General features: G+C 36.2%; 1 protein-coding gene across 2 annotated transcripts in view; it reads right to left on the bottom strand.

Annotated features, from left to right (window-relative positions):
* Positions 1-18536, bottom strand: part of LOC104703238 (amyrin synthase LUP2-like) — a 23623-nt gene that overhangs the window by 3206 nt on the left and 1881 nt on the right. Inside the window, exons 5-18 of one of the 2 annotated variants that reach the window (XM_010419209.1) lie at positions 18236-18433; positions 18072-18156; positions 17774-17940; positions 17507-17698; positions 17307-17420; positions 17111-17230; positions 16901-17023; positions 16716-16814; positions 16576-16632; positions 16282-16472; positions 16023-16200; positions 15853-15933; positions 15691-15774; positions 15392-15602 (exon numbers count right to left, since the gene is read on the bottom strand). In XM_010419209.1, coding sequence (XP_010417511.1) covers positions 15477-15602; positions 15691-15774; positions 15853-15933; positions 16023-16200; positions 16282-16472; positions 16576-16632; positions 16716-16814; positions 16901-17023; positions 17111-17230; positions 17307-17420; positions 17507-17698; positions 17774-17940; positions 18072-18156; positions 18236-18433 — 1815 coding nt within the window. In that variant the 3' untranslated portion in view covers positions 15392-15476. Of the gene's footprint in view, positions 1-15391; positions 15603-15690; positions 15775-15852; positions 15934-16022; positions 16201-16281; positions 16473-16575; positions 16633-16715; positions 16815-16900; positions 17024-17110; positions 17231-17306; positions 17421-17506; positions 17699-17773; positions 17941-18071; positions 18157-18235; positions 18434-18536 lie in introns of those variants that run through there. The other variant, XM_010419208.1, reaches the window with a different exon arrangement.

Below are 18536 nucleotides of genomic sequence, written 5' to 3'. Positions count from 1 at the left end.
CATCAATTGAGAGTACCTGGTGACAATAGATATGTCGAAGCATCTCCTTGCGATGCTCAGCATCGAATATCTCCTCAAGGTGTCCTGTGATATACAAACAAAATACCTGCAGCCAAAAAGTTTCATTGATTCCTCCTTCCTCCATTAATTTCTCTCTCAATTAGAAACCCTAAATCTCTAAATCTAACCCTAATTGAGTATTCTCCGATAGCCATAGAGTAAGAATTGAAAGAAAAAACGAGGAAGAAGAAGAAACATTACCAAAGGAGGAAGGAAGAAGAGAGGTCCGGTGATTTCTCCAGGCCAGTGACCATCGGAGGCCTGCAAAGCCGAGAAAAAAGAAACTCCTCTCCGTAACGCATCCGTCGCGTTTCCGTGGGTTATGCCTACGCCGTCGTCGATCTTCACCGGCGGGATGACTTGCTCGAACTTTGCCTCTTTCAGAAACTGTGCGACACACCGTACAGTAGTCAACTCACATCAAAATCAAAGGAAAAAAAACACAAACATGTTACTGCACATGGCCCATTAACTTAACTTTTAGGGGCCCAAAAGTATAATAACTTCATTTTATGATTTCGTCAATGGTTGTTCAATTTTTTTTCCTTTTTTCTTTTGTCAACTAGATTGGGTTGTGCTCTTTCTCGGTCGATTTGCATAATTTGATTTTCCTAGAGCCATTATAATCAGTTTTGAATTATCTGATTATTTTTTTCTTTTTTCTTTCTGTTTCGAATGATTTGCCTTAAAACGAAGATTCTATTAACTTTTAAAACAAAATGTTATATATTTCCTATATGAATTCATAGAGAGCATCACAGTGAAATTATCAACACAGATCCTTCAATATGAATGGTTTTGATGACAATTCTACTTTTAGCCAAAATCCTCATTTTTTATATGGTTGTAGTCCAACTGCATCTGCATGTGTATAAATTATGAATATATATATATATATATATATTTATTNATATATATATATATATAATTCTTAGGGGATTTAATTAGATTTTAGGGCATTTTGTCATATGATAAAAACAAATAAATCTCCTGGGGTGAATAGAAAAAACTCACTTGCATTCGCCACAAGAGGTCACTGCAACCTTTGACACGAGAACGGTTGTCTACAAATTTCCGACGAGCTTCTTCTACGGCGGCTCGTTCCTCCGGCGTGCCGGCTTTGGGATCAAACTCCCATGTTTGCCGTCCTACGAAGTTGTTGCTGCTGAACAAGTAAGGATCTTCTCCATTTCCCTCTCCTATCTTCAGCCTCCACATAATGAATGATCCTCTATATACACGTATATGATCCATATACCATATATATAGTTAGTGAGTTTAGAATTTCATACGAACGATGGTATACAATCCAGTACCTAGACATGCATACTATATATACACTATATATTTTACATGCTTATATATATCTTTATATATTAAAACTAAAGATACCCTATGTACTGAACATGTTATAGAGAGAGAGAGAATAGTAGAGAGATAAGAGAGTACTTGGCGACGTCGATGTTTAATTGCCTTTGCGATTGTTATGCTTTGGAGAGTTTCATGTACGTATGTTTATATTAGGAGAGGTCGAGGTCGCGGAGGAACTGGATAATAATAATAATTTGGGCGCTTATTTTAATTAGTAACTAAACTATTATCTCTAACGTTTATTTATTTCGGGTTAGACAAATGTATTTTTTCTTCTAAATTGTAAAAGGTGTACATGATACATCTTAAACATATATGTATAGTTTACAGCAGAATTAAAGACAAAGCCTCAAATTTACACTCTTCAACTTAAAGTAGATTACAGTTAATTACAAGTTTATAGTACTTCTTCTCTTCTTTTTTTCTTTTTCTCAACGTGTTATTGCGGTAATAGGTCTGGACATTCAGGTATCCGATCAGGTTTGGGTTTAGATTTTCGAATGTTCGGATATTCGGATGAACACATATAAAACCCGATCGAGTATTTTATAGAATCAAGTCGGGTTCAGGTCGGATGCTTTCGGATTCGGGTATTTTTGAATTTACCCGAAATCCGAACTTGGCGTCGGATATCCGATATGTTTTGGATATTTTTATCTAAATAAATAAAAATACCCAAAATTCAGTGAAACTAATCGAAATTAAGTAAACCCCGAAATCAAAAGTCATATCTGAATTGAAACACTGAACTGAGAGTTGCAGTTTTAAAGAGATAGAAGAGTAAAACCAAATGTAAATTTAAAGTCTCAAAGAGATGAGTAAGTAGAGAAGTAAAAGAACAATCATAACATATCATCTTCTTCATCCAAACAAATGATGCTGACCTACTTCTGCTCCAAAACATCGAACCCCTCTTCTTCTTTCAAAACACGACGGGACCAAAACCACTTAGAGAGATAGAGTTTCAAACTCTGAAAAGAAAATGACAAACAAAAAAGTCTTAGAGATTGTACCTTAATAATCAACATCAAACAGATAGACAAAAAAAAAATAATACCTCTTTCAAGCTCATTTTCAAACTCAACTTCTGCAAGAATCTGTGCGTTTGTAAGCACCTTTTCTTCAAAATGAATATCTTGCTTTAACCACTGTTCACTACACATCAAAACCTTCACCATATAGTGTGTAAGACAACTTCTATATGGTTATATTATCTTTCCACTAATACTAAAAGCACTTTCAGAAGCAACAGAAGACACGAGCCATCTTAGATAAAATGGGATACCTTGCACTGTTGACTTTCCACCAAGAGAGAATATCATACTCAATGCCCACAATCAATTCAGGATTCTCAATTTCTTCTCTCAAATAAGTTTTTAGTTCATTAGTATCTCTCTAACTCCAATCTTTCTAAGCAATGTATCATACTTCTGCTCCATTGGGTTTTAACCATCAAATTCATCATCCATTGAGTCAAATAACCAATTTGTTTGCCTCACTTCAGTATACTGAGATGATGATTGAGACTGACCGGATGCCTGAGATATTGACTCAGCATATCTTTCACTATACTCCTTATACATGTCACACATGACAATCAAAACTAAATCGTTCAACCCCTTAGCAGTTGTACTATCTTTCCCATACAGCTCTGCAAAACACAAATTAGCAAACTCCATTTTCTTTCTCAGATCAAAAACACTAGCAATTACCAACATAACGTTTATGTTCTTAATGTCATCCCATTATTTATCAAATTTCTTATACATTTTCTCGGCATTAAACTTCACATCGGCATCGCTATTAAGACAGAGTAATTGAAGCTTCACTGCAATATTAACTATCTCACTATAACACTTATGTGCATTCAAAGTAGTGGAGGCAGAAATTACCAATGTAGCCTGATAGAAAACATTAAAAAACTTCACAAACCTTACTATTTTACGTCAATCATTCATCAAAGGAGGTCCTATCCTTTTTTCTCCATTCTCATACTCTAAGAAATAATCATTGTAAATCTTATCTTCGAACTCCATCCTATCAAAAGCTCCTTTGAACTTAATTGCTCTTGTCAACATCAAATATGTCGAATTCTATCTATTGGTTACATCTAGAGGCAAACTACCCTTTATGAATCTACCAGTTTCCACTTGCATCTCAAAAGCCTTTATCCTATTTGGTCCTCATCTGACATAAGATATGACATTGCGGACTGAAGTAACACTACTATCCATTTCAGTCATTCTGTCCCTAACTATCAAGTTTATAATATGCCCAACACATCTCATATGCATGTAATCTCCATTGAACACTAGAGAATATTTCCTAATTAAAGAGAAGGTAGACTGAAACTCACTCATAGCATTGCTACTAGCAGTTGCATTATCCACAATCACAGTAAACACCTTCTCTATCCCCCAGTCAGCAAGACATTGTAGAAGAGTATTGGCGATTGTCTTACCTTTGTGATCCGACACATACTTGAATCCAATGAATAACTTCTTCAATCGCCAGTGTTTATCAACGTAGTGTGCTGTTATAACCATATAACTTGAACATGTGGATGAAAAAAAGAAGAAGCTCAGATTAGAGAAGAGAACCTGATCGAGAATAAGAATGTAATGATCAGAATATGGTGGAAAAAAACATACTTGTTACCGAGGATACCCAAATATCAATGGTGAGTGATACTCTTTGCTTACTCTCAATAAACCATTGTCTAAGTGTGGCCTTCCTCTCATGATACATTTTCACTAGGTCTCTTGTTGTTGTCCTTCTTAAGTGAGGCTTATACAAGTTTACCTAAACAAATTATACAATATAAATTTTGATTAGTAAAAACATATCTAATCAAAAAAGTTGCTAAGATAATGTTAACCATGTTAAGAAAAGACTAACCTTGTTGCAAAAGAATCCTAATGCCATGGATTCTACAAACGACAATGGTAGCTCTCCTATCACCACCATTTGAGTAAGTGCCTCTCTGAAAACATGCTCAAGCACTTTTTCACTATGTAGGTTTCTTTCTTGATTAATAACTTGTTGTTCTTGTGTAGCATCTTGACCTTCTTCTCACGCCTTGAATGTCTGACATATATTTTTATGATTCCACAAGTTTTTTGTCCCTGACTTTGTTGCACATTCTAACCCCTTTCCACAATAGTTGCACGTACATCTGTCACGGCTTCCAGGTACTCTTGTAAATGGCACCATACACCGGATCTTGACGGAAGTATCCTTGGGCTCTTATTTTGCTCAGAAGCAGTTCCTCCACCACCAGATTGATTTTCATGACCATGAGTTTGTTTTCTTTTGCCCCTTAAATTAGACTCTGGTGTCAAATATTCTTCTTCCTCTTCATGTTCATATTTCTCTTTGTCTCTGTTATCATGAGTTCGAGATGATGAATCCATCTATAAATAAAAAAATACTATAAGTTAGCTTTACACTTTACAAACTTCTCGAGATCAATGATAAGTAGAAAAATTAGTCTACATTTTCAAAGTTTACAAGCACTAAACAGTTACCAAAACTCAGAAAAATAAAACCAACATACAAACATACAAACACTCAAACATCTGCAATTGATTGTATATATCTCTATATGACTATATTGCTCTGTATAATGCTATTAAGTTTCAACTACCGAAGTTTCAAGAGGACAAGTAAAAAGATGAAGAAGATGTACCTGTGATGGCCTCCGTGAAGTCGCAGACGGAGGAGATGATGCTTTATCACGAGTGTGAGTTTCCAGCTTGAATAATTGGGGATTTTACACCTTTATCACAATTCCATGTCTCGATTTTGAAAATGAAAAGCTAAACATGCTATTGCAAATTAGTTCAGTTGTATAATTAGAAATTTACGAATATACATATATGTATAGATATATTCGGATTGTTTCGGGTGTCTTCGGATATCGGGTAATACCCAAACCTGATCGGATATCCGATCATTAGGAGAACTAAACCCGATCAAGTATTATACACCATCCGTATCTGAATCGAACTGTTTACTTCAAATGGAATTCAGGTTTCGGATCCGGTTAGTTTGCCCACGGCTATGCACTAACTTCGTATTATTTGGTTTTTGGAGTAATTAATTAAACATAAGTGAACTCACAAGACTTCGACAATTCAAAAAAATTCTTATTATCTAAAACCTAGCTCGTAGGTTCCATATGACCATATATTTTAATGATCAGTTCCCATTAAAATATATATCAGAACTCAAATAGTACTCCCAAAATCAAACTAAAGTAATTAATGATCTGGTGGATGGGCCACACCTGTTTAGTTCACCACGCATTTCATTAATGAAAATATATAGACACTTTTCAATCACTTATGTTTTGATTAAGCGGGGGAGTCCTAGAGACCACACAACACACATATAAATATCGGAGTGTAGAGACTAGACCACTCAAATAAATGAAATTGTCGTTTTTTTTTTACATCAAATCACGACTATTCAAATTCGTTTTATTCGTGAAAACCAGTTAGCAACAACCCTGTTGTCATGTCGTATATTACAAAAAATATTATTAAAATAATATTAAAGAAAAAAACAAAATAAAATCATATTAAAGATAGAACTATTTTTATTTTCTCTATAAAAATTATCAAAAAAAATATTAAAATTAGATTCCGCTTAAAATCATAACTGTTTTTTTAAAAACTATATTTGCACTACGTCTTCAAAGTTTTTCTATAAACAAAATCGAATTTCAAAATTTGCTCCTCACTTTCAATAATTATTAAGTCAAGAAATTAATAATATATTCACCATTTTATGTTTCCAGTTTTTAAATGGAAATATTTACTGTTTACAAATGTAATCTCTTATTTATTTTATTATAAGAAAGCATTTACTAATGACATTTAGTATTGCAAAAAAAATAAACGCATTAACCTACAAATAAACTCACAAAATAAAAATAAAATTATAATATAAAAACCTATTTTTATCTACAATAAACCAGATTTCATGATCTAGAATTCGAATATAATTTATTAATCTTCTTTATTTTGGAAAAAGTTTTTACTGAAATAAAGAAAAAATCTATATACAAAATTCATGATTTACATGTAAAAAACTATAATAACAGTTTTCTAGATCACAAATATGTACTAAGAAGATAATGGAAGATATGAAACATATATAATCTAAATTTCTAGTAAAGAGGATGATGTCTAACCTGTTGGGGGAAATCTCCATTTTCCATTTGCGAATTGATGATAAGTTTCGGAGCAGGGTGAAAGGGGTATTAGATCTTATCTAGGATGTTGCCATATATGATTAAAAACAAAGTTTGGAAGATGGAGTCAATCCGATTTGATTGATTTTTTAAAAAAAATTCCTGTAATGGAGTATTAGATTTCCAATAAAAAAGTAATTTCTGGCAAATCTTCAATCGAATAACCTTAGCTTTATGATGATTTTTTTTTGTTTGTCACTGGTGTACTATTATTATTAATTAAAGCCAAAGAAAACCATACAATGTTTGGTTATGAGTAATCCAAGACAAACATGGGCCATTATTTTTAATGGGACCTGAAAGTGAAAACCAAGTCCAACAAAGAAAACTCTTAAGCTAAGATACCTAAAACGCACATATCTCTAACTCTAAACGTGGAAGCTTGCCGTCATCATCGAACTTCATCGACATGTGTCCAGCTCTTCATCACCGTCTTGGTTACGCCGGTTTTCATCATTCGCCGGTAAAGAAGAAACAAGACAGAATGATATAGTAATCATATGAAAAAATTAATGATTCTCAAAACAGCAACTGATGACCTCTAATTCCTATTGAGGATAACCATTCAGTTCTTTTTTTTTGTAGAATCTTCTCCACATACCATAAAATCAGATTTTTTATTGAATTCAGATCTTCTTGGGCTGTTCTGAACTTCCAGGTCTTGATTGATTCTCTAGATCTTGAGACTTCTTCTACTTAGAAGTTGAATTCAAAGCTTGATACACCCCGGCAGAGGCTTTATTCTTGGAAATTGAGAAACTGTAAATAAAAGATAATTTAATATATTTAAGAATCTAAAATTATTAATAAATTTAATTATTATGTTATTGGTTCATAATTTTATTTTGTGAAAAATATATAAAATCATGAAAATATCAATAAAATACAGAAATTGTTTGAAAGAATTTACAAAATTTTAAAAAACTAATCAACAAAACTACATAAAACTTTCTACCAATCTTTAAAACTCTTTCACTTATTTATTTTTGATGATTTTGTTAAAATTTTCAAAAAAAAATATAAATTAGAATCTAATAACACAAATTTGTAAAATAGATTAACTCTTCTTTATTGATACATACAAGTACGAAGGTGTAAAGGGGAAATACTATTACTCACGGCGGATCTACAGTGTCATTGGGTGGGGCACATGCCCCACACTATTTTAAATTTTATTTATGTTACTATTGGTTATTGTTATTCTATAGTTCATTTGGTTACAAGGTGCCCCATGCTGAGTTTGGAGAGATTGGTTGGATGCCCCACATTTTAACATCCTTCTTTGATTTTCTTTACCTTTTTGTTTTCTTTTCATTGGTTCTTTTTTAGTGTTTTTCTCTTTCTTACATGTTTTTAAAAAAAATTCTTTGTTAATTGATGCATTTTTCTTATTCCATTTGATTGTCTATCAAATTATGTTCATTCAATTTTTATTTTCTCTTTCTAATTCCATTTTAACTTTCAAAAAAAAAATCATCATTTTAAACTGTAAAGATTACGTTAAATTAAAAATATTAATAAAATAAGTAACTTAGTAAACATTTTATTATTTTCGTTGTTTTTAATTTTATATAGAATTTAAATTTTTGTGATATTTTAGAAATGTAAATTCAAATCATACTTTTACGGATAAATAACATGAGATAACTGACTAAATTAATAATTTTATATGATATATGTTTTTTTGGTAGTTTTCTATGATATATGTAGTAGAGTATATTTAGAAACCAAATAAAAATTGGTGTCGTGTGAAAAAGGAAGAAAAAAATGATGTTTTCTTGAATTTCATATTTTAAAATATATTTAAAATTATTTTTATTTAATATTAATTATTCTTTAAAATTTAAATTATTAATTGTATAGAATATGTACGCCAGGCAGAATAATTTTCTGGATCCGGCACTGCTCAGTTACCAACGAACAAATCTCCAACGTATTATAATGTTGATCGACTTACAAAACCATGCATGCAGATCACTAGCTACCGTAAGCGCACCGCTTAAGCGTTACATATTTTTTTTGTTTTTTTTTTTGCTCTGGTCAGCGAAACGTGACACCGAGAAGACCATTGAACCGAAGTCATTTATATTGTTGTTGGGGTTCACATTTTTCTCTATTTATGATTAAAAAAAAGTTTGGAAGATGAAGTCAATCCATATCGATTGATTTTTAAAACTTTTCCTTTGATGAAGTCTTAGATTCCAAAAATATCAGACTTCTAATAAAAAAATCCTTCATTAATACAAAATAATTTTCCAACCAACATTCTATAAATAGTATAAATTTTATTTAGTTTAAAGTATTGTTTATATTTTCAACAAAATTGTAAAACGATTAATGGAGAAAATATACTTGATCACAAATATCCAAGAATTGCCTTTCGAACCGCTGGGACCGTCGAGTAATCTTAAAACCGACAGACACAGACATACCAACACAAGTGGTTTTCTTAAGTAGATACCTTACACGACGCATGTCAACCGTTTCTGATGCATACGAACATAAAGCCTTCTAACAATTTCCTATCAGATTATGGCCTCTCAAAATTCTTATCTTCAGAGAGGTGGAAAACTTGTTAATCTCATTATCTTATCTTTTGTGGTATTCACACACCGCGATATATGTAAACAACATTTTTAGTCCTTCCAGAATTATGTATAAATTGTTTATTAAGGAAGAGCGAGACCTAATAGAAATCTTGGAGTATTCCAAAAAGTTAGCTCTTTTGGGCTTAAGACACTCTTCTTCTGTTAGAGTATTCCAATCTTTAGAAGATAGAGTAAAACACGATTTCATCACTTAGATCTTACCTATTCAAACGCTTTTTCTGTTTTATCTGCTCGAATCAGAGATAAAATTAGGATTTCTATCTCATAATAAGCATTACTGTAGCAAAGGTTTCGATCTCGATCTTATCTCAAAGTCTCAGTATGTCGGCGTCTATGGACCGTGCCTTGATGGCCATGTCTCTTGAAGAAGATGATACACCATTCATAATGCCTGATCTACCATAGTATAGCAGCTGCGAAAAGAATGACACTTTAAGTGTCATTGGTCATCTTCTAAACCCTGCTCAACAAAGTATGTCACAAATGGTAATGAACATGCCAATGAAATGGCAAAAACCAGACCCCATAAGAGGAGTTACGCTCTCTAAGGAGAAATTTCAGTTCATCTTCAGAACATAGCACGGCCTAATAGAAATCTTGGAGAAACGAGTCCATTCTTTCAACGATTGGGCAATAGCAATAGAAAGATGGTCAGAATTTCCTCCCCCGGATTTCCTGAAATTCATACAGATCTCGGTCCAAATCAGAAACATCCCAATGAATTATTACATTAAGGAAGCGATTACGTTGTTGGGTGAGCTAGTTGGACAAGTTCTAGAAGTGGTGTTCGATCCATACAAGCCTCAAAGTCAAGGTTTTGTTCGGGTCAAAATCAAATTTGATGTCTCAAGGCCTCTCCGTAAATCGAAGGTTATCACTCTGAAGAATGGTCATTCCACTAGGGTTCAGAAACGATGCTTCCACTGTCAACGTCTAACTCATGAGTTGGAGGCGTGCCCAATCCTCTTAAAACAAAAAGAAGATAAACTCTATGAGGAAAAATCCGGGAAAAAAGTGGAGAAGGAACCACGTTTGACAGTCCTGAAAGAAGGAGACCCCTTGTTTGGAGTTCTCAGAGAAGATCAGGTAGGCATCAACCCACTTCTTGGTCGACCACGAATTGACCCGATTCTCTTGGAAGGCATGCGACAATATATTTTGGTTGGTAATGAGGGTGAAGACAAGAAATTCCGAATAGAGAGAGTTAAAAAAACTGTTGCAGAGGCGGAAAGCGATCCCATTACACAAAAAACTATTCTAAGAATGGAGCCTGCCCTTATCATTTCTACGGATTTTACCAAAGGTAAAGGTTTGGTTTTCGACTATGACTTCACCAACTCGCCAGTCATCTCAACGCAGAATGTAGTCACCTCTGATCAAGCCTCAATGCAAGAAAGGAGTGATATAGGAGAATTTTCTCGACCAGCATTGGTCAACTATTCAGACTCTTCTTCTTCTGCTATGTGTTGTATAACGAAATATGCACCAGGGTTCTTTGAACCAGGTACATCCGGGACAACATCTACGAAAGAAAAACCTAGAAGGAGACCCCATATCAGTAAAAGAGGACTACAAAAGGATGGTGTGAGTGTGACAAAGGCCTCTCTAAAGGCTAATAAGATGAAGGAGGTTACTGCAGTAAAGAGGAAAGGCACAGATAGCAAAGTTGGTTCAACAAAAGTCACAAAGCGCAAAAAACACGAGGTGATCCCAATTGAGGGACCGTCCAATATCTAATGAGCATGATAAGCTGGAACTGTCAAGGTTTGGGGCGGCCTCAAGACTTGACAGTTCAATGACTCATGGAAATGCGTAAGAAACATTTCCCCGAGGTCTTGTTCTTAATGGAGACAATGAACATCAGGAATGTGCTTGTAGATATTCAAGTTTGGTTAGGGTATGATTATGTACATACGGTTAAACCAGTGGGAAGATGTGGTGGCTTGGCATTATTTTGGAAAAAGAGCACCAACATCGAGTTTCTTTTTGTAAATAAGAATATCTTGGATTTGGAAGTGGTTTTCCAGAATTTTAAGTTTTATGTCTTATGTATATACGGGAACCCAAGAAATGACCTTAGACACCTAGTTTGGGAAAAGATCACGAGAATAGGTCTACAGAGGAAGGCAAACTGGTGTCTTATAGGTAATTTTAATGAGATTCTGCATAATGGGGAAAAGCTTGGAGGGCCTAGAAGAAGTGAAAGTTCCTTTGTAGACTTTTATACCATGCTACAGACGAGTAATATGACAGAACTGCCTAGCTTGGGTAATAGTTTCACATGGGGTGGAAGGAGAGGAAACCTCTGGATACAATGCAAACTCGATAGATGTTTCAGCAATAAGGAATGGCTTCAGACCTTCCCGGAAGCTAATCAGAAATTTCTGGAGAAAAAAGGTTCAGACCAAAGGCTAGTCTTACTAAACCTTTTCAATTCTCAAGACTCATATAGAGGATCTTTCAGGTTCGACAAGAGGATGCTACATCAACCATTGGTTTTGGAGTCTGTACAACAAGCTTGGTTTGCTTCCTATTCAGTTTTTGGTCAATCGATGTCGGAACGTCTAAGAAGATGCAGAAAAGCCTTGAGTAATTGGAAAAGAGCCAACAATACGAATGCCAAAGAAAAAATAAACCTGATCCAAGGAAATGTTGAGATAGAACATGCAACCAGGTACCCTTCCTTCACGCTTATGACCTCTTTACAGAGAGAAATGGTGCTAGCTCATAGGGAGGAAGAGAACTTTTGGAAGCAAAAGTGTAGAAGAAAGTGGAATAACTCTGGGGACAAGAACACTAAATACTTTCACGCATTAGTAAAAGCTGCCAGAAACACGAATGAGGTGGAGAAACTCATGGATTCTAATGGAATAGTTCATTCAGCGGAAGCTTCAAAAGGAGACATTGCGACCTCGTATTTTCAAAATCTTTTCACCTCTTCTTATCCGATCAACCCCACAGAGCTCTTTGAGGATTTCATTCCCAGAGTAACTTCGCAAATGAATGAGATCCTATCAGCAAAAGTGACAAAAGAAGAGATCAAACTAACGGTATTTGCGATCAAGGCACATATTGCCCCTTGGGCTGATGGCATGACCTGTATTTTTTTTCAACAATATTGGGAAATAGTTAGGCCTCAGCTAACACTTGAGGTACTCAGTTTTTTTGAAGAGGGCAAATTTCAGAAAGAGTGGAACTTCACACATATTTGTCTAATCCCAAAGAAACTGAATTCAGTGCTCATATCAGACCTGAGACCTATCAGCCTTTGCTCAGTAATGTACAAGACTATCTCCAAGATTCTTTTGTCCATACTGAAACCTCTTTTCTCAACATTAGTCTCACCAAATCAATCAGCCTTTGTGGAAGATCGACTGATATCAGACAATATTCTGATTGCACACGAAATGGTGCATGCACTGAGAACACATAATACAGTTTCCAAGGAGTACATGGCAATCAAAACGGACATGTCCAAAGCTTTCGACAGAGTAGAATGGAGCTACCTTAAGTTTCTATTGCATGCTCTCGGGTTTAACATGGAATGGGTCGGTTTGATAATGAAATGTGTCACCACGGTCACATACTCTGTTCTCATCAATGGTCAACCACACGGACTAGTCACACCTCAACGTGGTTTGAGACAAGGAGACCCCCTCTCACCTTCCCTATTTGTGCTTTGCTCCGAAGGACTCACTCATCTCTTAAACCAAGCTGAAATCAAAGGTCAGATAAATGGTATGAGTTTGTCAGATGAGGGACCCTCCATCTATCATTTGCTTTTTGTAGATGATACACTCTTTGTTTGCAAAGCAATGGCTGAGCAATGTGGTGTAATAAAAGACATTTTGAGAATTTATGGAGAAGCCACAGGACAAGTCATTAACCTGGACAAATCCTCTATTACCTTTGGGAACAAGGTGGAAGAAGGTGTCAAGGGCATAGTCAAGGTTACTCTAGGGATCACAAAAGAAGGAGGTGCGGGTACATATCTTGGTCTCCCAGAATGCTTCAGTGGATCAAAAAAGGATATGTTAGAATATATTCACGAGAAGCTCAAAAATCGTCTCTCGGGCTGGTATGCAAGAACATTATCTTTAGGAGGTAAAGAGATCCTTCTGAAGACAGTAGCAATGGCAATGCCAGTTTTTGCCATGTCGTGTTTCAAGCTACCCAAAGCCACTTGCGAATCTCTATCAAGTGCTATGTCTTCCTTTTGGTCGAGTTCTGTAGAGAATAAAAAGAAAATACACTGGATTTCTTGGGAGAGAATGTGTTTGTATAAGAATCAAGGAGGACTGGGTTTTAAAGACATAGAATTGTTTAACCAAGCCTTGCTAGCTAAACAAGCATGGAGACTAATTCAATTCCCGGACTCTCTTTTCTCTCGTCTTATGAAAAGCAGGTATTACCTGGATAATGAGTTTTTATCAGCAATTTGTGGTAGTAGGCCTTCTTTTGCCTGGAGAAGTATCCTTTTTGGAAGAGAACTGTTAGAACAAGGTCTCAAGCAAAGAGTTGGAAACTGAGCCTCATTAAATGTCTGGACTACTTTATGGCTAGAGGATGATAGAATGAGAGCTCCACTCATGAAGAACATTTTCGTCGACCTTGAGCTTAAAGTAATTGAGCTAATTGACCCGGTAACAAAGGATTGGGATCTGGAATCTTTACAAGAACATTTTTTCTCCAGAGATGTGCAGCTGATTCGGGCTTGTAAATCGATAACATCCTCTTCAGACTTCATGGTCTGGAAACACAACAAGTCGGGAGACTATAGTGTCAGATCCGGTTATTGGTTGGCGTGTCAAGTGTATAAAAAAGATCAGATTCTCTTAGCCACGATGCTTCCCTCTCTAAATGGAATTAAGGACCGGATTTGGAAACTACTTGCACCACCCAAAATTAAAATCTTTTTGTGGAAGGTAGTTAGTGGTGCAGTTCCGGTGGCTGAATGACTCAACTCTAGAGGAATGAAAATGGACACACGGTGTCAGATTTGTGGGATGGAAGGTGAATCCATCAACCACCTCCTCTTTGTGTGTTCATTGGCCAGACATGTTTGGGCGATCTCAGGATTCCCGCTTCCAGAAAGTGGGTTCGATCAGAATTCTATCTATCAAAACGTTTAATTGGTCCTCGATCTCACCAAAAATCCCGCCATTCACATCTCGACAAGAAGAACCTTCCCCTGGATCATTTGGCTACTCTGGAAAAATCGTAATAACCTAGTGTTTGAGGGTAAAACATTCTTTGTCCCTGACATGGTAAAGAAGATCATAGACGATGCAGGTGATTGGTTCCTGGCGCAGGAAGTGGAAGCTAAAGAGGAATCTAGGTTTCAACAAGCGGACCAAGCCAAAACAAAACATTGGTGCCCACCAGAGAAACCGTGGCTCAAGTGCAATATAGGATCCTCATGGGACAGAGCAAAGTCAACTCCTGGTGCAGTATGGGTACTGAGAAACTCGGAAGGTAACACACTGCTACACAGTAGAAGCTCTTTTAGCGATATTAATTCAAAGGAAAAAGCAGAGATTAGAATTATCCTTTGGACTTTGGAAAGTATAAAGAGTTTAGGAGTGTGGAGAGTAGTTTTTGCGATGGAATCAAAAGCTTTAGTTGGTGCGGTTTTACGTCCCGCAGCTCGGCCAAACTTTAAAGCACAATCGGTTCTCATACGACAAGCTTTAAGCCTTATTCCAGACTGAAAGGTATTAATGGAAGAAAGGAAAACTAATTTTGGAGTTTCACTTATGGCAAAAAGTGTGACAAAGGATAATCGATCACAATTGTACGTAGCTCAGAGCTACTTTTTTTGGGTACAGGCGGTTTTTGAAGATGATAAAATCTCACTTTAATTGCCTTGTATGATGATTGTTTTCGATCATTTTATTTTCTGGTTGTTGTAGTAAACGTTGGTCATCAAAGTTATATAAAATATCATTCAAACGAAAAAAAAAAAAAGCGAGACCGAAATATACATATATTAAGGAAAGTGCGTGCTACGTTCAGAAACGAATTGTGCAATGCCGTGGAGATGTGGTGTGAGAGACACGTGTCTTCATGTTGTTGGTTTCCACACATAGCACTATCTTCTTATTATTATTATTATTATAATAATAAAATATGATACAACTTTTTCTTGTCTTTTTATAAAAGACTAAGTGAGACAAACGCTATAGATGTTGATGAGTAGTAACGAACGCAGCCTTTCGGTACTCAGCAAGTGCCCACAATGGGAATGTGTTTCTGTAGGTAGCATAGTGTATCATGCAATTTTTCATGAACACTCCTACTATTTCCTGCAAATGCGATAATAACATTCTTTAAAACAAAATATGTAGTATGACAACATATATAATCTAAATTTCTAGCACGAGAATGTCTAACCTGTTGGGGGAAATCTCCATTTTCCATTTGCGAATTGATGATAAGCTTCGCAGCACGGTGAAGAGGTTTTGGATCTCTCTCGGCCTGTTTTTATAGACTTAATCAAATAAATTTCTTTGTATTTATCGAATAAGAAGTGTATGCAAAATGATATATTTGAACCTGTCCGGCGCTGATCAACCCCATTATTGCCCAAGAGGTCTGCACCAGGTTGGATCTTTTCCCTTCTGAAGGTATGTATCTCTACACATACATCATGTTAACAAGACAGACTTATTCGATAATTTTGGTGAAATTTATGTACTAATTAAGGTCTTGATCCCCGTAAATACCTGTTCAGGGCACGACAGATAGCTTTCTCCCCAACCTCCATCATCTTTTTGTATCGTGAGCAAAAATTCAACACCTTTACGAATAGCCTGGCTGTTCTGATACGTTTTACCAGCGGCTGCTAGGCCGCCAAGAGCAAACCATGTGGCGTAAATGAAACAAACACCCCAATTTCCATACCTATCATGACTCGAGCACACATTGTATTTTGTTAGGCTTCTTCTGAACCATATGTACGAGTTTGTGTTAAAAGTAATATACCATGAACCATCTGGCCTCTGTTCGTTTTCTAGGAATTGCACTGCTTTCTCGATGGACCTGCTGATCTCTTTCGTCTTGTGATCCGGATAGAGTTGCTTGAACAGAACCAGAGCTTGCATAACAGAGGAGGTACATTCCACATACTCACGCTCAGCCACTAGATTAGCCAGAAATTCCGTGGGATTGAGCAACTGAAACACCATTTTCAAAAGGTTTAACATCAGAGAATCTTTCCCTACTAACTTCTAATTTAGCAAAAAATATGCGAGCATCCTTATGTCTTTCAGCTCTTACTTCGATCCACTCATATGCACGGGCAGGCTCCCATGCAGTCATACCTCCATTATCACTCTACATTAGATGAATTCATGGGTTGTAAATTCTATTAAGAGCCAATCCTTTTTGGGACATTAATCTTATAGATTCAACCTTACCTGAAAAGACAGCATGAGATTAACAGAATCGAATAGTTGTTCGGGATCCATTTTCTGGCCAACAACCTCAGCTGGCATCATGGATAGCAGCAGACAACACTACAACACAGAAGAAGTACTTTTGAGGCATAACTCTCGAGGAACCTACGCCTAACTTGTTTTGCATCAGTGACTGGCTGGATTACCTTGAAAGCTTCAGCTGTACAATCTGAAACTTGCCATCCATGATCTCGATCAGATAAAGTCCATGCTCCTTTGGAAATGTGGCGGTACATGCTCTCATAGTCACCCGAAGGGTTTTCTCTAACCTGCAATGTTCTTTGATTTAATAAAACATATCCACCTGTTCTTTAGAGCAATTCACGGTACACTACTATTAACAGAACATATCAAACCTGAGATTTCTTAATGTAATCATGTCCTTTCTTGAGTACATCACCGGTTTCATCAGAGAGATCACTAGCAAGTATAGCTTGAACCGCAAACCCTGTATCCCATAGTTGACTTCCAAAGCTCTGCATAAAATTAGAGTTCATAAGAAATTCTCATTGCTAGACTACACCTAATATCTGGTTTTCAATCCTTTGGTACCTGCATTTTCATCCCATCTTCGGCGACCCACATGTAATCTGGAATTCTAGCAAGATGCTTCTTGAAGTAGTCCCCATTCGGGTTTTCAATCCAGCAAGCAAGCATGCACAATACCTAAAAGCCAAAAGTTTTAGAATTCAAGCATACGATAGTTAGAAAGAATATGCATAGTTTTGATAAAGGGTCGCTCAACGTTTTACCTTCTCAACACATCCGATGGTGATATAATGACTGTTCTCGTCTTCGTAATGTATGTGTTTCATTGCCCGCCGAAGAGCTCTTTCTCTGACAAGCTTGTTTAACGGCCAACGGGTAAGGAATGGCTCCACAAAGAGGTAAAGAGCGTCCCATACCAAATCTTGAACCAAAGGATGTGGAAAATACATGTCTTCCTGCGAGAAGAACGATGTACTGTTTATGTTATCGTGACATATAAATATCAAGATTAAAAAAGATGCCAACCATACCTTTGCGTATAGACGCCGTGTTTTATTCCAGTTGATAGATTCGTAAGGCTGCAAATGGAGTTCTTCACGCAGTTGCAGAATAAGAGGTGTTATTGGACCAACAAACCTCTTGCCATAGAGATATGACATGGGCATGTAAACCATCCGGCAATAGCACAAAACTTTGCCTATACATGTGTTATTGCGCAAGAGGAACCATCAAAAACCAAAAATATCAACAGATAGGAAATAACTATTTCAAAATGAGCCAATTCGTAAGATCTCAAACAAACAAAGAAAAAGGAAACAGACAACAAACCTAAGTGTATTGGAAGGAAAGAAGGCAGCAACCAGATCTCGGGAGGCATAGGGTTGGTTCCAGACCAATCATAGATTCCAATTATCTACATACAAAACAAATCAAAAGCTGATTGTAACCTTTCTATCAGTTGATATTAGGAGGATATGGTTCCAAAAGCGTACCGAGAGCCAAATTTTTCCCCAGGAGGGAATATAAGTCACACCACCACGGTCAAGAATCCAGTCCCTGGCCCGTTTGCAAGCGTTATCTCGTCCTCCATTGGGACCTTCTCCGAGGAGACGCAAGCAAATGTAATTCAACGCGGTGCAGAACATCATGCTCTTGCTCTCAATGTGTAATCCCCAACCACCATCTTCGTTCTGCAGATTACACAGTTACTCTGATCTCACTTGTCAAGGCTCTTCTTTAACAAAAAAAAAAAAAAAAAAAAAAAAAAAAAAAAAAAAAAAAAAAAAAAAAAAA

This window comes from Camelina sativa, chromosome 7 (genome assembly GCF_000633955.1).
Source record: "Camelina sativa cultivar DH55 chromosome 7, Cs, whole genome shotgun sequence".
NCBI classification, from domain to species: Eukaryota; Viridiplantae; Streptophyta; class Magnoliopsida; order Brassicales; family Brassicaceae; genus Camelina; species Camelina sativa.
This window is presented reverse-complemented; position numbering and strand designations above follow the sequence as displayed.